Source organism: Equus quagga, unplaced genomic scaffold, assembly GCF_021613505.1.
Source record: "Equus quagga isolate Etosha38 unplaced genomic scaffold, UCLA_HA_Equagga_1.0 146_RagTag, whole genome shotgun sequence".
NCBI lineage: Eukaryota > Metazoa > Chordata > Mammalia > Perissodactyla > Equidae > Equus > Equus quagga.
Genome location: NW_025796728.1, coordinates 8,662,098 through 8,684,170, shown reverse-complemented (window position 1 = coordinate 8,684,170; position 22,073 = coordinate 8,662,098). Strand labels below are relative to the sequence as shown.

The 22,073-nt window shown below is 40.3% G+C and overlaps 1 protein-coding gene across 4 annotated transcripts in view; it reads left to right on the top strand.

Annotated features, from left to right (window-relative positions):
* LOC124232944 (LIM and calponin homology domains-containing protein 1) overlaps positions 1 to 22,073 on the top strand; it is a 311,710-nt gene that overhangs the window by 139,709 nt on the left and 149,928 nt on the right. For all 4 annotated transcript variants that reach the window (XM_046649899.1, XM_046649900.1, XM_046649902.1 and 1 more), the window contains exon 3: positions 3,774 to 3,843. In XM_046649899.1, coding sequence (XP_046505855.1) covers positions 3,774 to 3,843 — 70 coding nt within the window. The remainder of the gene's footprint in view (positions 1 to 3,773; positions 3,844 to 22,073) is intronic.

Below are 22,073 nucleotides of genomic sequence, written 5' to 3'. Positions count from 1 at the left end.
TTTGAAGATTGGCACCTGAGCTAACAACTGTTGCCAATCTTCTTCCTTTTTTTTTCTGCTTTTTCTCCCCAAATCCCCCCAGTACTTAGTTGCATATTTTAGTTGTGGGTTCTTCTAGTTGTGGCATGTGGGACCCCGCCTCAGCATGGCCTGATAAGTGGTACTATGTCTGCGCCCAGGATCTGAACCGGTGAAACCCTGGGCTGTGGAAGTGGAACGTGCAAACTTAACCACTCGGCCACGAGGCCAGCTCCTGATTGCTCTTTTAATTAAGGTCTAGTATTATAGTGCTTGTCTTTGTTTTTTTTTACAATGTCATGTGACAGGAAAGATTTCTGCCATATAAGTATAATTCCACAAAGGATGAATATAATGAAATATTTAAGACTGTTTAAGGATCTAAATGTATATCAAAGAGGAGTTGGTGGATCCGTGACTACTAAAAATATTAATACAATTTTTAGGGGCCGGCCCTGTGGCCAAGTGGTGAAGTTCGTGCTCTCTGCTTCGGCCGCCCAGGGTTTCGCGTGTTCTGATCCTGGGCACGGACATGGCACTGCTCATCAGGCCATACTGAGGCGGCATCCCACATGCCACAACTAGAAGGACTAACAACTAAAAATATACAACTATGTACTGGGGGGGCTTTGGGGAGAAAAAGGAAAAATAAAATATTAAAAAAAATATTAATACAATTTTTAGATATAGAAGACAAAAAAGCTGCCTCTAAAAGAGGATTTTAAATTTATGAATGTTTTTGTAGGGTGTTTATTATTTTTTTCTACTTTGGCTAATTAGCAACAAAGCTTGGGGATCTGACAGCAATGGTATTTTATTTCATTAGAAAATTCTAAAAGTGTTTGATCTAAAATGCTATGAATTCAATTAGTATAAATACTCACACACAAATGTGGAGAAATATTTATAAAAAACTTACCGTGCACCAGGCTCTGTGCTAGCTTCTTGCATTTTTGGTCATATTTAAGTCTCATTGACACCTGTACAATTGCTACCACTATATTTCTGTATGACATCTGAGGAAACTGAAGTTAATGGACTTGCCCGAAGAAACACCCCTAGTGTGTGGCTGAGCTTGGCTTTGGATTCAGTCAGTTGAATTCCAGAGCCAGTGCCCTCAGCCCCGTGCCAACTCCATATCAGTCTGTAGTCCACAGGTATTAAAAAGGACATAGGCCCACATGGTTTAAGGCACGCTCTCCAGGCTAAATTGTTCAACCTCCAAGATACGTTTTTAAGTGGAAAAATAAGGTGTAGGGACAGTGCATATTACATGCTACATCTTTTTTTTTTTTAATTTCATGCATCTTTATACGTTTTCTTGGGAAAGTTTTAAGGTTACCTTCAGGGAAGAGTCTGGGGCCCTGTGGGATGGGGGTAACAGCCAGACTTACGTTTTACTGCATACGTATCTTTTTGAATTGTCAACACTGTTGTTGGTTTGCAACCTTTGGAGTTCCCAGGGTGAAATTCAAACCTGGCCCCAGTACACAGAGGGCAGGGAGAGACTGAAGAAAGAGACTGACCATTCCAGATGGTAGGTGGCAGGTTTAATAAGCAAGAGAACTTACTTACAAGGCTTGTCTTGGGTGGCCACAAGATGAGTACATCTCCACCCCCACCCACCAGAGTCTGAGAAGTTTATATGGAGGCCTATACTGGGTTCAGTCACATATACTGTCCAGATGGTCTCAGGAACACATTACTCTCTCCAGGCTGCATCCTTGAAAGGGCTCCAGCTATGGGAACAGTGGGCAGAATGTACATTCCAAGCACAGGGGAGGGGTGGGGAGCTTCTGATTGCTCAAGTCCAGTTTGCAGGTCAACCAGTGGTCATGTCCTCTTGATAACCTTCTCCAACAACCGTTCATGAATCCTATTTAAAAGTCCAGTTTAAAATGACATCATTAAGAACTAGTGAGAAAAGTAATGTTATCTTAAGAATTTCACACATTTAAAAACTGCTTTGGAGACATCGTATTTTATTTTATTTTATTTTAAACCACAAGATATGAGATGTTAACCCTGACAAAAGACAGTGTGCTGATCCAGGAAACTTGGGTGCGAGGCCTAACTGTGTCACTAATCAGCTCTGGGGAAGTTACTCCTTCCTCATCATCAGGCCTCAATTTTCTAAACTATAAAATGAGATGAGTGAACAAGTTGCCTTCCAACTTGAAAGACCAATAATTCCAAAATAAGTTATGAAGAAGCACGTCTTTAAAAAGGTTAAATTCATGGTTAAAACTAAGTGGTTTTATGAAAACAGCGCCATCTTGGCTCTTGGTGGGCTAAAAAGTAGGCATGTGTCACCCCGGGTGTTCCCTTTTGGTGACAGCATGTTGGAATTGCAATAAAAGTTACCAAGAATAGGCAATTAATCCTTGGTGCGAAAACAGAATATCCTACCTGTCATAACCACTATAGGGACATTTTTAAAATATGTTAATACATAGTGGTGTCACAGTCAAATATAGGCTGAATTCAAGACTAATTATTAAAATATTTCAGAGAATTTTTTGTTACTGATTTGTAGACATCTATCAAGCATAGATTCTTCAGAATTTACTATGATCTTGGATTGCATTAATTATATCATGGTTGGCAAACTGGCAAACTTTTTCTGTAAAGGGCCAAATAGTGAAAATTACATGCTTTGTGGGCCATATGTGTCATAATTATTCAGGTCTGCTGTCGTAGCAGAAAAGCAGCAGTAGACGATATGTAAATGAATGGATGTATCTGTGTTCCAGTAAAACTTTATTCACACAAACAAACACTGGGCCAAATTTGGCCCATGGGTTGAGTTATAATAAACTCCTGCCCTAAGTTTCTCTTTGCATTGTACCCTAAGATAAGTTGCCTGATTGCCTCTCCTCTAATTCCTGAACGTGGGAATAAATGCTTCCGTTGTATAACCCCTTACCTTCAATTATTCCTTTGTGAATAACCTGGTGTGCAGATGCTACATCCCACCATGTCACCCTGATGCCAGCCCTATTTCAGTTTTGCACATTGCCTTTCTTGTTTCTTTTCGCTCTGAACTGACATTTCCTGAAGACAAGCAGCTATAGTTGTTTCTCTTGCATTCCCTTGCTTGTATTACCATTTTTACGTGATTTCAACATTTACCCCAAAAATGTTTTGCTGACATATCTTTTGTACCTAAGGAATTGTGGTCAACCTTGTTTAAAATCTTCAGGACATGATTGGTTAACCTCGTGCTAAACATATTCTTCCTTTTCTTAAGTGAAGCTCAACCACATTTAACGAGCCACTCTCCTCAAAGAGCAAGAGGGTCTAGGGGCAGAATTAGTCTTGGCAAATTATTTGTAAAGATAGATGTTGGTCTCTGAACTTAACGCATCCCTGGAGAGACGCCTGCCTTGGCCAGGAGAATTGGGAACAAGTCCATTGCCGGTGTAGTAATACCTGGCTGCAATCCTAGACAGTTCCCTCCCAACCTCGATCCAGCTCACATCTTTGTCCTTTCCCTTGAAGCCCCTTACAGTCTCCATCCTTTCTTCTCTCTCAGCATTTTCAAGTTCTAAAACTTTACCTGCCATGGACAAACTTGATGTTGGCAGAGCTCTTCACTTGTGTGCATGAAGGCTTGTAGATTATTGAGATTTACTACATGATTTAAATTCACTGCTTTTCCTATTCAGCAATTTAACTGTAGCCCCGGATAAAGGTGATTTGTGTGATCCATCTTGCTTTGTGTCTCACTTGACATTCTGCCTTTTTCATGACAGGTTGCTGAATGCTATAAAGCCAGGACTTGTTAAAAAGATCAATAGATTGCCTACCCCCATTGCAGGATTGGTGAGTATCCAGAATTGAGATTTATTTTCCAATATTCCCTCTCTCTAACCTAAGGGTCATGACAGTGCCATTTATTACAGTTCTCTCCTGCAATATATATTCCACTTGAATGAGAACGCATTGAATCCATTAAACTGAGAGGTCACTTAAAAATGAAAGATTGCAGTTATGCCTAAATGGCATCTTAATCTTTGTTTGTATTTTTCCCATGAGTGATAAGGACCTTTATTCTTAAAGAGGTAAATTTGTTTTGGGGTGAGAGGCTGATAATTAGGTTGACCCCAGGGGAGGAATGTGATTATAATTATGGTCTTCTCATTTCATTTTTTTGCTGCATTCCCCTGGAATGGAAGGGAGAGGAGGTAGAAAGAAAGAATTTTATGATTAACAAGCAGCACTTTCGTGATAAATTGCTGTTTTCAATCTTAAAAAGCTACTTGTGTTTAAATACCACATTTGTAGGCCAACTCTTCTAAAGACATAATGGACACTAAAGGTGGTCCTAATATCATCTGGAGAATTGTTTAAGCAAAGCCCTTGCGCTTCTGAACCGACCCAACTAAAACAGATAAAACACACATGTTAACGTAGTCAGAAGCAGGAATATTTTTCATGCATTGATATGTTTCATAATTCTTGGCAACTAATTTTAATTATTTAATTGATGTTGCCTTTTGTGTAAAAAAACGGCTAAAAGGTGGAAGACCAAGAAGACAAACATGTCTTAGTTCTGGAAGGAATTTGGCATGTACATGTGCGTACACACACAGACATGCATGTGCATGCACACACGTGTGTGCACAAAGGCTGAGGATGTATGTGGCCTGGTAACAACTCACTCACTCTTTGCATTGTGACAATCTTCAATGCATGTGGTTTTGCAGAAAACAATTAGAAAAATGTTAAGAGTTTAGGCAGGCTCCTATGTAGACCTTACTGATTGTTGTTAAAGGGTTTCTTATCCATGTCACCATGACAAATTGAAATTAGATGTAACCAAAAAAATATCAACTGTGTTTGAGAACTGTGAGGGTCATGGTAATAAGGTACATGGTTTCAGCAAGGAATCAAGTAGATTTTTTTTAATTGTAAAAATTATTTATGTGGATGCATTTTATTTTCCATTCTGGTTAGTAGTAAGTTGGTGATTAGTCATTAAAAATCCTTTCAGTTGTTTGTCAGAATCATGTAGCCAAGTAAATTAAGAGATAGGTAAATTTGAAAGGAATTGATTAGAATAATTTTATAAAATAAGTAATCTATGTATGTGTATTATACCTTGTATATAGTAATGTATACATATATTATTTTTAAACTTTTTATTAAATCCATCTCTTCCAAATGTTAATGCCATAGTCTTAACGATGCTGACAAATATCTGTTGGCCCCAAGCCTGTGGCATCTCCTGACCTCAGCACTCTGGGATTTAATGTTACAGGAGCAAAACTTGCAAGCATGAAGCAGAGAAAGGCCCCAGTAAAATCCCTGTGAACAGAGGCAAGCAGCTCTAGTCCAGAACCTAAGGAGAGAAGGGTTTTGAAAACTTAATGTAAAATGTGAATCAGAAATAATTTTAGTAAAATTAAGGGTTTGGGACATGTGCATTGCCCTCTGTATTATTTCTTATCATAGATCAAATATTCTTCTTTAAATATTTCCTCGACTTTGGAGCAGGCAGGCAGTTTGATTCAGGAAAACAAGGGGGGGCCTTGGTTGCTTTCCTTCCGTTTTATATCCTTGACTTTTATTCCTCCTCTTTCCTTTTTCATGTGAATTTCCTTTCTACTTTGTCCTTTCCATCATTTTTCCTTTTTCTTGCCCTTTTCCAACTATCACTTCCCCACTTACCTTCATGCTTTATCACTTACATCTTCTTTATCAATGTATTATTATGATATTGTGTTTTATAATAAGAAATATATATTTGATCTTTAAATTTCTGGTATAGAGCTCCTAAAACCCTTGGAATTTCCTAAGTAATATGAGCAATGGGAGCATCTTTGTAACAGTATTTGGTCTTTTTCATTGGTTCCTGAAATAGATCCAGTTCCGTAAAGGGTAAAGGAGTGCCTTGTTGTTCATAACAAGCCCCTTTCAACCACACCCGAGTTTATGTTAGTGAGTGACTTTTGGAAAGCCCCAAGGCTGGGGGCTGGTTGCCAGGGAAACCAACCAGGTGATTAGAGGGTTGGAACTTTCAGCCCTACCCCTCAACCTCCAGGTGGAGGAGGGAGCTGGAGATTGAGTTCCATTTAATCAATCATGCCTGTGTAATGAAGCCTCCATAAAAACCCAAAAGGACAGGGTTGGAGGGCTTCCAGGTTGCTGGACCCATGGAGATTTGAGAAGAGAAGTGTGCCTCAAGAGCATGGAAACTCCCTGTCTTTTCCCACACACCTCGCTCTATGTACTTTTCATCTGGCTGTTCATCTTTATCCTTTATAATAGCCATTATAATAAACTAGTAAACATAAGTGACTGTTTCACTGAGTTCTGTGAGCCACTCCAGCAAGTTAATCAAACCCAAGGGGGGTTGTGGAAACCTCTGATTTATAGCCAGTTGGTGAGAAGCACAGGTGACAACCTGGACTTGTGATTGGCATCTGAAGTGGGGCAGTCTGTGGGACTAAGCCCTTAACCTGTGGGATCTGACACTATCTCCAGGTAAATAGTGTCAGAATTGAGTTAATTGCTTGTGATATTGAAAAAACACACAGCAGCATTATCTTTGGTCCAAAAAATACTTCTCCAAGTATAATTACAACCCATTCACTAACGATTCCTCAATCTACAAATCTAGTCAAACTCTTTTCCTCTCCTCCAGTTACCTTTGGATCAACAGTTCCAAAAACCAGTGCACTAGTTGGGGTCCTGGCAAAAAACAGAACTGCCACCCTTCTCTCCCCACGCCCCACTCTGCTAATGTTCTTCCAGGGTTCTCTCTTCAAATCTATTGTCTCTTTCCTTTCTATGCTCATATTCTTGTCTATCTTCATAACTTCGGCTCTTTATAGCATTGACCCAAATCATCATTTCTCTCCAAGTTTTTTCTCCTGAACTCCAGACCTCTTGTTTTGTTTATTGGACAGCTCCATCCGATGTCCTACCAGCACCTCAAACTTAACATATTCAAATTATACTTAATTGACCACTCCTGCCCACCTATTTTCCAATGTCAGTAAAAGCATCATAGACATACAGTTTCCCTAGTTCAGCTATCAGGGAATTTTGGCAACTTTCTCCAATCTGTCTACTTATCTGCATTTCCTTGGCCATTAGACAAGGTGAAGAGCAGGCTTTCCTCATCTCTTGCCTGGATTATATAGTCAACTCACAGTTCCTCAAACATTATTTACTCTCATGTATAATGCCTCTTCTCATGCTACTTCTTAGGAATATAATACTCTCCCGCTACTCTTCTTGACAAAATCCTGTTTATTTGTCAAGACTCAATACAAAACCACCTCCTTTGTGAAGCCTTAGCATTTATGATCCATATGATCTTTTATTCTAGAATAGTTAGCATCTCTTGGTTTGGGAGGAATGAGTTAATACATTAGGGAGACGAAAGACAGCTGTGTTGAAATATGCTTTGGGGAGTAAGATTTTGAATAATTGTTGTTAGCAATTTGAAACTAAAGATATGTGAATGGTTTAGTATTCATGTTAAGACATTGTAGCTTTAAGCAGTTGATTGGCCATGATCAAACTTACTAATGCCTATAATGGGTACAAATGATGTAAGGTGTTCTAGTGACACACTAAGAAGTCACAGCATCACCTTGATAGAATGTCTGCCAAAATATTTAGCCTAAATCCAATTCTGAGGGAACAATCAGACAAGTCCAAACTGAGGAACATGCTGTAATACAGCTGTCCTGCATTCTTTAACACAGTGTCATTAAAGACACTTCCCCATTCCCAAAAGGCTAGAAAACTGTTACAGATGAAAAGTGACCTAAGAGATATGACAGCCAAATGTGTGATCCTTGATTGGGAAAGAGCAACTCTAATAGATGTTATTGGGACAATTGGAGAAATTTGAGTGTGGATTGAACATTAGGTAATGATATTCTCTCAGTGTTGAATTTCCTTCATGTGAAAACTATCTTGTCCCAAATAGTTATGTATATAGGGGAGTACTCTTGACGTTAGGAGGTATATAAGCTGAAGAATTTAGAGATGAAGTGTCATGATGTGTACAACTAATCCTCAAATTGTTGAGCAAGAAGTTGGCTGTGCATATAGTGTATACTTTTATACAGACACACATGGAGAGAGAGAGAGAGAGAGAAAGGAGGGAAGGGAGGAAGGAAGGGAAGAAGGAAGGAAGAAAAATGTGGCAAAATGTTGGATCTAGATAAAGGGTATACAGTGGTCATGGAAGTATTCTTGCAACTTTTTGGTAATCTTGAAAATTTACAATATAAAAAATTGGGGATTAAAAGACATTAGTTTTCTTGTCTTTTTTGAGGGGGTAGAGGGGACCTCAGATAAGCAAGTAGGCTTGAAGATAGCAGAGACCATCTTGGGTTAGTGGAGATGCAGCCTTTTATGTAAGTGTATTCTTCACATGACGTTTTCTACCTCCTATATTTGTGACATCAGGAAAGAGCAGAGTTCCTCAAGAGCATCTACAGACTTCTAGGTTGGTTTGTACTTTTTCATGGGGTTGACAGGCTACTGGCCATCTTTTGATCAAGAAGTCCTCAGTAGCAGGGACCCTGGAGATCTGAGAAGTGTGGCCTGGGGGTGTCTGGAACCCATGCCTGTGTGTCTTAATGGTGCGGTGTTGAGAAGAATCCATTAAGATGGCCCAGCTGCTTGACTTGAAGATAAATAGAAAAGTGTGTTTTCACATAGCAATCCCAAATTATAAACACATGTGGATTTACAAAGGCATGAATAGGTGTATTTTAGCCCCTGAGTTGAGATGTGGTTACAAAGAATTCAGGGGTGAAGGTGTTAAAACAAAGTAGTTGAAAATCATTTCCTGGCAAGAATGCAAAGACCCTGGATCTAGGTCTGCGTTTCTTCTGTAACGATTGCTGACATATGAAGCCGTGTGGTGACTGCCTGCAGATGCTTGCATTCTTTTTTAGGTGTTAGTGATACTGTTAGCTATTGCCAGAAAGAAAGACCTCAAATTTAGGTCTTGGCATACCAAAGGCTTTTAAGAACGCTGCCCTTGAGTCTGCCAGTTCGTCAGTATTGCACAATCAAGCCACTTCCTGAAACTTGATTTAATGTCATTAGAGATCATGCTAACTAAATTGTCTCATCTCAGAAACATTAGACTTTGTGCAAGAGGCACAAATATATGAAATCCTTGCTTACAATAGGAATTTGGGGATTAAGCTTTTTCTTGCCCAGATTTTAATTGTAACGGCCGTTTGTGTGTGTTGTGTGTGTGTGTGTTCACGTTTGAAGTATAATTGGAAATAGATGATATTTGGGGATTCTGCCCTCGGATGCTAAACCTTCCTAGAGCAGTCATGAAATATTTGCTTGATCTTGCGTGTGAATCCACGAGGATAAAAGTGATCTGAGAAAAAGAGCATCTTACAGCTGGAAGGGCATCTTGGATATATTCATTTTACAGATGAGGACATGTGGGTCCATGAAGGGAATTATTTGCTCAAGATCACACAAATAGTGAAAGCTGACATGAACTCCAAGCCCAGGCCACCCTTCTCCTTGGTTGTGGCACTCTCAAGTGTTCCCAGTTGAAAATGGAACATGTGTAAATGACAGATTATTTTACCTCTTGTAAGAAAGAAGGGGAAGCAAAAGACTTAATTTTTTAGTTCATCTCTTTTTTTTCTTCCTTTTGGTCAATACCTTCAAAATATCTTTCCAACTTCTGTGAAAGGGCTCATTTCAGGGAATGGCTCTTTGCCTAATGGATGCTGGAAATTTGACTCTAGCTGAAGTTCAGTAGGATACAGCAGGAATGTAACTGGTAGAATTATCCTACCGTTTAGTTCTTCTAACCCACTCAAAAACTTATTCTTTAGAAAAAGGATGTATTTTTCTTTAATCAAAAGAGAAGTTTTCAAATATGCTTAGAGCTGAGCTTCCTGAAATGGATAAAAAATGTAAGTTTCCGTAAACTCTGGATTTTAGGAAGCTTTCAAAAAGTATCTGCTTTATTTTATGAAACTGATACCAGAACAGTTGATGTTTCATTGTTTGAGGGAGGTCACAGTAGGGGAAATGATGAAAAGGCAATAGAGATTTACGCATTACGAGAAGATTAAAAATATTGGACAAAAGGTAGACATAAGAAACTGTTGAAAACTGGGTAGCAGGAGTGAAAAGCCTTTATACAAACTTCATAATTTTAGGAAGATGACAATGCAATAAATTTGAATCCCAGGTGTTTTGGGTGTCTACCTGCCAAGGAGTGGTTTCCTACAAATCCTAACTGGAGATTAGCTCTTGTATGCCTCAGTTCACCCTTATCAATGTTTTATAATTTAGGTTTATATTCTACAACTTCCTTTAGAATTTCTAGAGCACTCACCTTGCCTTCAACAGTTTATCTTATGGGCCTCCCCAGAAAAAGCTGGTCCAAGTTTTATCCTCTGCCTCTGTTTTGCTTCCAGTTAAAGTTGTCGTTTTAGGCCGGGAAGGAGGCAGAGCAGGCAGAGAGGCCAGGGGTGTAAGTTTCCGTGATAATAACCATCACCTGTTAGATCCCCACCATGTACCAGGTGCAGCGCTAGATTATCCTTAATCTTTACAATTGCCATGCAATGTAGTTATTGCTGTACCTTTGCTAGATTTCAGGAAACAAAGGTACAAAGAGGTAAGTTACCAGCTTTTTCATAAATAAGAGGCAGAGTTGAGATTTGGACCTTGGTTAGTCTAACACCAGAATCTGTGCCTTTTGTCCTGTGATACATTATCTCCATTAGGCTTTACGATACATCACTGAAGCTCAACACACCCAAACATCTGGAGACATCACCCTCTAAGAATGTCTCATATGTTTTTAGAAGACAACCTTTCACCTCTCTCATTTCAGATCTATTAATTTCACCAAATCGGAGCAGTGGCCTATTTTAAAAGGCGCTTTAAATGTAGTATTTCTGCTATCACCCCTATAAAATCAATCTCCATGTGGAGACACCTTAAGCACCATGGTCAATGAAGCATGAGTTCAACAACCAGTAATAATAGGAGAAGATTAGAAATCTTGACTGGAGTCTTTCAAAAAAAATGTCATAGAATAGTGCCATTCATAACCATGCAGCAAAAGTTCTTAAAATGCCCTTCTCTCTCTCTCTCTCTCTCTCTTTTCTTTACATACACACATCACATCTCACTCTTGCCAGCTTGCCTCAAATCTCTCCCCACTCCCAAATATCTAAAATCTTCCAGACTCACACCGTGCTAGCTCCCGGGAGTCTTTCTTGCTTTTTACTCCTTCCTCTGCTATGACTAACCCTCAGCCTTTTCTAGTTCAAATCAATCCAGCTAGACTCAGCTCCTTTCAATTCCCCCTTCACTCATGATTCTGATTCTGGACAGCAAAGACTCAGGAAGAGGCAGACACAGTATTCTCCTTCCTAGGCAGGGGAGGAGGAGAGACTTGGAATACTCTCACCCAGTATATTTTTCCTGCCACATTCTGCTCTTTGTGATAGTCGCATGGTACGATCAGAGGTCTCTGGAGGTGGTCTTGCTCTTCTTTGGGGACAAGTAGAAACTGGTAGCTGAGCAATTTTCTGTGTGAAGGAGGTACATTTCACTCAGGGAAATGAATAGACCCTGTGAAGAATCTCAGCCAAAATTGAATTTAATGACATACTTTCTTTTATCCTCATCCCTGGCACAGTGGGGAAACCTCAGTTGTGTTCCCACACCACACACACAAGGAATGCTCAATATGCTGCTCTGGAGTTTGGTGCCAAAGTGGAGCCGAAGTAGCGATGGTGGTTAGCATTTTCGTAGGTTTAGACATAAAAAAGCACAGACTGTAGGGAAAAACAACAAAACACATGAGGTCTTTGCTACACTCAATCCCGCATTCAGTTGAATGGTGGAATATGAACCTAGGGGGTGCTTTGTTTATCTTATCCCTCCCAAGTCAATATGGATTGTGTGCTGCTAGTTGTAACAGCTTCCATAGGTAGCTTCTAAAAGCACAGATTGTCTCATGTCCCTTATCTTCTCAAATAACTTTATATGGCTGCCCACTGCTTATGGAATAAAATCCAAACATCTCAGAAAGGCATTAAAGGCTTTCCCTGAGCTGAGGTGACATTCTAGATTTATCTCCCAGTACATATATCACTCCTAGGAACCAAGACTATGGCTAATTTATGACCTAAACCTAAAGACTTGACCACATCGTGAACACAAAGATAAAAGTGTGTCTGTTGGTGAGAGCCATTCTCCGCAGTGAGTTGGACCTGGTGAAGGGGAATTCTGATGCCCACTGTAGCAGGTTGGCTCTTGGTTACTCACCAGTGTGCTTGGATCAGACCAACGAGTTAATCCTCTTGCACATCTTTTTTGAGTACTTAGCAAGACTCAATAGGAGTTTTTTGTCTTTCCCACTCATCCTGTGTTTATCATCTGCCTTCTGATTTTCTTATTTGGTAAGTTATTAATTGCTGTGTAAGAAATTACCCCAAAACTTAGCGGCTTAAAACCACATTTATTGGGGCCAGCCTGTGGCGCAGTGGTTAAGTGCGCATGTTCTGCTTCGGTGGCCCGGGGTTCGCTGGTTCCGATCCCTGGTGTGGACATGGCACTGCCATGACAAGCCATGCATCCCACATATAAAGTAGAGGAAGATGGGCACGGATGTTTTGCTCAGGGCCAGCCTTCCTCAGCAAAAAGAGGAGGATTGGTAGCAGTTAGCTCAAGGCTAATCTTCCTCAAAACAAAAACAAAAACAAAAAAAAGAAAGACGGATTTTTGGGGCTGCCCGGTGGCACAGCAGTTATGTGTGCACATTCCACTTTGGTGGCCCGGGGTTCCTGGATCGAATCCCGGGTGCAGACATGGCACTGTGCAGCAGCCATGCTGTGGTAGGCATTCTACATATAAAGTGGAGGAAGATGGGCATGGATGTTAGCTCAGGGCCAGCTTTCCTCAGCAAAAAGAGGAGGATTAGCAGCAGTTAGCTCAGGGCTGATCTTCCTCAAAAACAAACAAACAAACAAACAAAAAACCCAAACAACATTTAATATCTCATTGTTCCTGTGGGTCAAGCATGACTTAACTGGGTTCCTGGTTCAGAGTCTCTCACAAGGCTGCAATGAAGGTATTGGCCAGTGTCATTTCAAGACTTGACTAAGGAAAGATCTACTTCTAAGTTCACTCATCTGGTATTGGCAAGATTCAATTCCTTTTAGGATGTTGGCCAAAGCCATCCTCAGTTCCTTGCCATGTGGGCCTGTCTACATAGAACAGCTCACAATGTGACAGCTTGCTTCATCAGAGTGAGGAAGCAAGAAGAGCCAGAAAGAGAGAGAACAAACAAGATGGAAGTCACAGTCCTTTATAACCTAATCTTGAAAGTGACATTTCATCATTTCTGCCATATTCTGTTGATTAAAAGCAAGTCACTAGATCCAGCCCACACGCAAGGGGAAGAGATTACACAAGGACCTGAATACAGCAGGATGGGATCACTGGACTGGGAGCTATTCAGAAGCTGCCTACCACAGTGAATGAAATGGTTATGTTAATCTATTGAGAAATCAGGGCATCGATTTCTTATTTTCCTGCAAATGTGTCCCTTATAGTTACAGGATTTTTCTTGGACCACCTCTTGTGCATGACATTTAAGATCTGTTTCCCAGTTTTCTTCTGCACAGTTGCACTAAAAAGAGATGGTATATTCTCTCTTGCTTCCCAAGTGAAAATCTACTTGACTCAATACATAATTCCTGCCTTTCACAGGATCGCCTTTTAGGAGACAAATATACAAATAAGATCTAATAAACGTAGACTGTGAAATGTTAATCAAATATAATATACAAGGCAGAATAAGGAAGAAATTTCTATTTGAGATTAAGGATCTTGGAAAATGTGGGATCTGAACTAGGTATCTACAAATAGTAAAGACCATTGGAGTTTGGGAAAGGGACATTCTAGCCTCAGGGGCTGGAATGAGAAAGGCTCTGAGTCACTGGAACCTGAGTCTCATCTGGGAGTGGCTAGTATTTGCATATGGCTGCAGCTGGAGCCCCAGAGTCCCTGAGAGAAATCAATGCTGTGGAAAGTGGACCAGGAATAGTAAGTTGAGGCCAGAAATGCCATCTGGAGGTCTTTAGACTCATTTTGTATGCAGTAAGGGCCATTGAAAACAAAGGAATCTTGTGTTCCAGATAACTCTGGTGGCTGTGTGGAAAGATTATGGGATGAGACCAGCAACAAATGTCAATTAAGAGACAAGCAGTTGAAATGAGAACGATGGACACCTAAACCTTGGCAGAAGCAGTGGGAATAGAGATGAGGAGACAGGATTTGTGTTTCTATGTTTTTTACTGAATATAATATATCATCAATGATAAGACACACCATTTTTAAAACTATAATATTTTAAAAAGCTGTCAATTAAATTATGACACAATAATAAGATACCGGCAATGGAAAGATGCATCTTTATTTCAGAGGTAAAAAACGCAAAATTGTACATCTTAGAATTGATGAAATATGATAAATAATCTTAGGAAGATGACATCTGCATGTTAGACTTGAGCAACTTGGAGGATAGTGATGCCGTTAATAGGAATCATGGGAACAGTTGATGAGAAATGGGTTCCAAGAGAAAAGATGAATTCTCTTTTGGACATATTGAGTTGGCTATCTCTAAGGGATATTCATGTGCAGATGTCTGGCAGACAATTGGAAATGCTGGTTTCAAACTCATGGAAAAAGTTATTAAAAATTGGACTAGGTTAATGAATGGATTATTTTTGAAGTTAAATCCTTATGCTTAAGTATATATGAAGACAAATTATTTCTCTGTCTAAAACCACAAGCTTTGAAGCTTTTCACCCCCAAATTGTAGTCTTATCTTTGGAGTGTCTGATCCATATCGGCCAAGACGTGGGGGAGGAGGAAGGGTGATAAAAGGAGCTTGAGACTACAGGAGGAATCATTAGCAACTGCACTTAGATAGGAAAGTCATGACAGATAGTGACTTAGGAAGATCTTCACGTAATGGACAATTCGTTGAGATATAATAGCTGCCCTATCTCGTACCCTCTAGCCTCTCTTCTGCTCCTTGATCCCTCACACTTAGTACTAGGCACGTGTGTTAGTTTACTAGGGCTGCCATGCCAAACTACCACAGACTGGGTGGCTTAAAGGACAGAAATTTATTTTCTTACAATTCTGGAGTCTGAGATCAAGATGTGGCAGGGTTGGTTTCTTCTGAGGCCTCTTTCCTTGACTTGCAGATGGCCATCTTCCCTCAGTGTCTTCCATGGTCTTCCCTCTGTGTGTGTGTCTGTGTCCTAATCTCCTTTTCTTAGAAGGACACCGATCATATTGGATTAGAGCCCACTCTGAAGACCCCATTTAACATGACCACCTGTTTTAAAGACCCTCTCTCCATATACAGTCACATTTCTGAGTTACTGGGCGTTCTGACTTCAACATATGAATTGCAGGGAGAGGGCACAATTCAGCCCATAACAGTGGGCAAGCCAGCCAAGCACTGAAATTCTTATTCACATGTGTTATGAATGCCTAGACTTGCTAGCTGAAGTCTAATATCCTTCTCATGTACCACAGATTATTTTTCCAAGCTTGTTTCCATAATTATTTTGTGTCTCTGCAGAGGTGGAAGGTTATATATAGCAGTGCTGTAAAACTTTTTTCTAGGTTTTTTTTTTCTCTTCCTGTCCCTGAAAAAAAATGCCATTCTTTGAAGAAAGAAACCACTTGTTCTCCCTTATCTTTCATTGAACAGCGTTTAGCAGAGTTTGTGACATTACATCAGTTCCTCACTTTTTTCCCTTAGGAACAGACCTTCAATTAGGAACTGTGAGGAAAGAATATATAATAGCAGGAAATACATATTTCAGCCTAAGTCTTAATGCTTTTTTTCATAGTCATAGCTTACCTAACGAATAAATTTCTGTGGAACTAATTTTTAGCATCTACTCCATACCCAGGGCTGTAGGAATTCTCTTGTTTGACAACAGAAAAAAAGTTCACCAGATATCTAAAAGCATTGTATGACAGAGTGAGATCATGCTAGGCTGAAACAGAACTTCTCTTAAAATGTGTCTTAATCTGAGATTGTTTTTGTAGGAAGTTTGTGTTGGCAAGCATTTCAAAAGAACTTGCTAGACACCTCTCTTGTAATTAGCTGGCTTCCTGCTGGAATCTTACGTCTCCCCTCATCTCAATGGCTGCAAAAAGTAGTTTCTCTTTTTTTTTATTCTCTCCGCAATTAAAATACTGTCTTTGGGAGTAAATTGTTTGGTATTTAATTTATCTTTTCTAAAATTTAACTTTATTCCAAGATTTAATTTGACTTGAATATTTTCCCTATTAAAGAAAAAAAAGATGATTGATAGGATGTTATGAGAACGGTACTTTGCCTCAGTGGTTCTCCTTCCGCAGATCTGCGACACTAGTCTAACCATGAGGAGAGTATCAGACAAACCCAAATTGAGGTGCAAAATACCTGACCAGTACGCCTCAAAACTGTCAAGGTCATCAAAAACAAGAGGGGTCTGAGAAACAAGGAAAAGTTTAGAGGAAGCTAAGGAGATAGGCTGTCTAAATATAAAGTGATATCCTGGATGGGATCCTGGAACAAAAAAAGTGCATTAGAGAAAAACTAATGAAATCCAAATAAAACATGGAGTTTAGTTAATCGTGGCATACCAATGTTTGTTCAATAGTTGTGATCAATGTACCATAATGGTATAAAATGTAGAGTGTGAGTTGTACTGGAACTCCCTGTAATATCTTTGAAATTTTCTGTAAATCTAAAATCTATTCTGAAATGAAAAGTTTGCTTAAGAAAATGGAATGTTTGAAGGTAATAAAACAGAACATAATGCAGGGAAACTATAAAATAGGCAAAGAAATACAGAAGTTATTAACAAATATTAAATGTCAGCCTACCATTTGATGGATTGGTATCAATAAATGACAGGATACCAGTGAGTCAGTCGGCGTATCAGTCTAATAAACTTTTACAAATGATGAATTGGTTGTAAACACTGTGTTTTATAGCGTTTGAAATTTCCAAGCGGTAAATCCACACATGAGGTTTCTGCTCACGTATTTCAGGATCCCCGTTTTTAGAATCTGCACAAAGAAATATTTCATGTCCTTTAGGGAGGGTTAATAAAAAACAACAGGTGGGAAATGGGTTTTTCAGTAGCATGAACGGCCATAACCATAAATACTAGTACCTCAGAATTATACCAGCAAAGGATTGTAAACACATTAATCACCCAACAGTGCAGAAATTCCATTCTCAGATGTCATCTCAATTTCAAGCACAAAGATTAAATGCCTCCATTTAAATTCAAAACACTGAACGGATATGATGATCCTTTATTTTCATGGGGATTCATGGAGTGAGTTAGCCAGTTTCCTCATTTGTAAAATGAGCTTGATAAATCTCATCTCAGTACTGTTGGATTAAATGAGATGACATATGTAAAATACCTAATATGGTAGACGGTACATGGTATGCTTTCAACAGTTTGTAGCTGTGCTTATTACTGATTATGTTCATGATTATTATGGTAGCTTTAGAATTGCAGAACTAGAAGCTATTTAGAGATTTATTTTTGAAACCCCATTGTTTTACACACAAGGAAACTGAGACTCAGAAGACAGTGACTTACCTGGGGTGATACAACCACTTTGTTCCAGAGTTGGGACTTGAACTCTTGTCCCTCTTTTGGGACACCTACTAGGTGCCTATTTCCAGATCCAGATTTGCTGAGACGATTGGGTGCCTACTAGACACTAGCCGCTGTCACAAAGCTGTCCTGCAGACTTGCACTGGGGCAACTGTACCTCCTGGGGATTCTGTTCCTCTTCTTCAGAGGGAGCAGAATTCTCCGCCTCCCTCCCCAATAGGTGTGGCCATCACGCTCTCTTCCAGTTAGTTCCCTCTCACTGCATCAGCATTTCAGGCTGTTGCAGCCTGCCCTTGGGCAGAGCAGGGTTTACTGTGCTGACTGTTTGGGGGATGGGAATGTAAGGGAATGTTTCAGCTGCTCTGTTGGGGCTGACTGTTGGAGCACACAAGGAGAGATGCCCCAGCTTTCTCCCAGTGTGGGCATGCTGGAGTTTAAGGCGGAATGTGAGGACTTGTGGGGGTAAGTACAATCCGTTATGAGAAAATACATGTTTATGGGTGTCCATACGGGAAGGAAGGAAGCTATTTAGAGTTTAACACTTGGTTAAAAGAAAAAAAAAAGTTCCTTTTTATACGCTTATGTCGTATGGTTAAAATAATATCAAAATTACTTTCCTATGGAGTTCACCTTGTCCCCTGATATTTCTACCACCTGTTGCTTTTAATTAAGCCTTTTGAATTCTCTAAGGAAACCATTGTTTTTTCTTTTGAGGTATGTCATGGAAGACATATAGACACATTAATTTAGCCAAAAGAAAGAGAATCTTCAAGAATTGTATGAATTAAAAGCAACTCTGCTCCATCTGAAAGGTTTATTCCACCGGTCCTCTGTTCCTCAGCAGCACGTGGGGTCATGACGTAAATGTGACTGCATGCATCTGAGCTGCTGTTTCACCTGAGTCCCCCTCATATTGTGCTCTCATTTCCACCCCCTCCCTCCCTTTGCTTTCTAAAAATCTCCGTTTCTTAAAATGAGGAAGGAAAGAATTGAGGAGAAAATTGGGGAGGGAATAGGAGGCAGTGAGTCTGGGTTCAAGGGCTGCATCTCCCAGCCCAGCCCACTGAGCCCTTGTCCTTCAAAGTCAGTATTTACTGCAGGCTGGGGAAGGAATGGAGGTTCTTTCTGGGCGATTCTCTAATAAAGCCCTGTCAGACCTGTCTGAATGCTGAAGACTTCATGGCCCTGGTTATCGAGGGGAAGGAAATTTTCCTTAGTCAAATTTATGAGGGTGGGTTGAAAACCAAGCTGAAGCAGAGCCTAGCGAATCCCCACGGCAAAATGATTCATCTTCGTAGAGTTGGAAAATCTATTTTTATCACCTTTATTCAGCCAGCTCCTCATTTTTATTCCCTCACCGAACGACTGCTATTTCCTTCGTGGTGCTGAATAAACCAAATGTCTTGGGAGTCTGAAACTTCACTTCGGGTTGTTCCCTGCGTGGCTGATTCAGCAGCCCCCAGGAGAAGGGGATTGTTCTGCACTGCGTGGGTGGGTACTGTGCAAGGTGAAGGTCAGAGTGAAGGGAGGCTGCACACGTCAGCAGCCTGCCTTTTATCCAGGAACTCTGCCTGGGAGTACGTGCCACTCTGCTCTCCTGCCTTTTGTGTGAGTGTGAGAAGGTGACTGGGTGACCTGTAACTCTTCTAGCCTAGAAGACCTTTCCAAGGGCGGGAAGAAGGGGCAAGAATACACCTCTCTCCCTATGGCTTGCCATTTGACTGTTTAGCAAGGCATGGAAAAGTAACCAATACATCTCCTCAATCTAATAATAGAGCAGAGAGGGACTTCCAGACCCCATTTTATTAGTTTCCCTCTTTCTCTTGAGGTCTCTATCTGTGCCATTCCAGGCTGCTGCATATTCTCACTGGCTCTTGCTAGAGTCCCATGTAATTCTGAGAGAAGTGGTGATTGTTTTGTATGAGGAATTTTAAAAGATAAAGACAAGGAAAAAGAACAGTTCTTACTGAATGGCCCTGTCTAATGGATTCTGCATGCTCACTGTTGCAAATGGCAGCTAGGAAAGCAACAGGAATGTTGACTCTATAGAAATAGCATCCATGGTGGTTGGGGGTATTTTCAGCATCTGGTATATAATAGGCACTCGATATATATTTTATTGAACGAATGGCCAGGAAGCCATTCCTCATAGCCCTCAATTAGTCTTCTTCACAGCTATCCTTCAGGGGGCAGTGTGTGTAGTGATTAGGAGCTGGTGTTCTGGAGTCAGATGGTCCAAGTCCACATCCTGGATTTACAACTTCTCAGCTGTGTGCTCTTTGGCAGGTTGCTCAATCATCTGAGGCCTCTGTTCCCTTGTCTGTAAAATGGCAATAATATAGTAACTACCTTATATGGTTTTCATGAAGGTTAAATTAGCTGATATAGGTAAAGAGCTTAGAATTTCTCCTGTAATGTGGTTCAAGATGTGAAGAGAGGAAAAGCAGCAGCAGGAGGAGGAGGAGGAGGAGGAGGAAGAGAAGGAAGAGGATTGTTTATTGGGATGGATTTGGGAACTTTTGAGATTTTGATCCTGTCTTTTGAGTTCAGTAATTCCCCTAAACCATGATTTCAGTGATTTACAAGCTCTTCTTTGTTCAGTATAAGGAATAACATGAGAATAAAAGAATAAAATGGAATTTAAGAAATAAATGGGTTACTTCTAATCTCTCAACAAATGGTTATTGTGCTCCTACTCCATGCCAGGTACTAAACTAACATTGGACATTCACTGTTGAAGTAGTCATAGTCATAACTTTAATGGATGCTACGGTCTAGACTCTGTTGGGCACCATGAATTCATTGGCTCAGTGAACACCGCTGCTCTGTTTCTTTTTCTTTGTTAAAAAGGTGTGTCGAGTAGACCTAAAAGGTTGGTGCTTTGAAACTTAGTTCTCAGTAATGAGTGAGGGGTGAGGAGTAGAGAGAGTTGTGTGGGTATGGAGTGGCGTACAAAACCCAACTCTACTACAGTATAAAGGCAGTGAAAGATATGTAGGCATGGCCATTGGATTGACCTATGAAACTGGAGGAAGTCCAAAGCAGTGATGTGTATAATCAGCCTCCGAAACGTAAAGGAGCACAGGTAAGTATTAAAAAAATGAGAGAACCAAAGCTTTTGTTATAATGATGTGAAGAAAGACCCATTAGAACCTAAGAGTCCTAAAGCCCAGCTTTGAGAGTGTGGACTGAAGAAGGCTGGATTTCTCTGAGGTCCTCCTCTCCTGTCAGCTCCTGGTATGCCATGGCAGGTGGGCTTCTGTTTGGCCCTTTTCAGGGCCTGGAGTCTCACATCTCTTGGAAATACGAGGCTGATCTGATCTCCATCTGGTTTTGCCAGTCTGTAGAACATTATGAGATTTTAATTTGGTATATCTTTTTTTTTGACTTTGGAGAACGTCAACAGTGATCTCTACCTGCCCTTTATACCATTCACTCACCTTTGCCAATCTATTTATGTGGCAATTTTATCTTTAGATGTCTTATAGCCCAGAACTGGTAAGTCACCGGTGTGAACTGTGAATGGGATAATTAATAATTTTTTATTCTACTTTCATCCTGGTGGCTGGATTAATTCTTGGAGTCTCTGTTTTCTGTAAGCAATCATTTCTTCCACAACCCCTATCTGTGAAGAAATTGAGCTTGTGAAATGACTGGGGCATGTTTTGCATGGCCCTTCTGTTTGATTGCCATGTAAGCTTTGGCAGGGATTTCCACAAGCGTTCTGTGGGTGGTGCTGGAGAAAGACTTCGGTAAACAGCCTCCTGGCTGTTGTTGGCCGGGTCCCTGCAAATATCATGAAAGATCCAACTTGAAAAGTCACTGAGGATTCCCTCCCCTTCCTAGAGCTGATCCTAGGACAGACATCTGAAAACCTGACCTCAGCCGTATTGTGAGATGAGCGGTGGTCAGGAATTGGTCTGTGCTTGCAGGCTTCTTCTTGGCTGCTCTGTGCAAGAGTGGAGTTCTGACCACATCAGATTTCCTCGCCTCTTATTACACATCCTGGGATTTTCACCTGGCCCTGACTCTGCTGGAGTATTTTTGGATAGACTCTCAGTTCATCTTCCTCATTTCTGTTTCAACTTTTCACTCCCAGAATAACTAACCAGACTTGGAAGTTCCCAATTTATTGAGTTCATCCAGGCTACTGCTGCTACATTTTGCTTTTAGGAATATGGACAAACTTAGGAAATTCTTGGATATATATGAATATATATATCTATATGGGTGTATATGGATATGTATATATTTGTATTCTATGGATATAGATATGTGTGTGTGTGTGTGTGTGTGTATATATATATATATATATATATATATGGTTGGTTTGTTTTTTGTGAAGAAAGTTGGCCCTGAGCTAACATC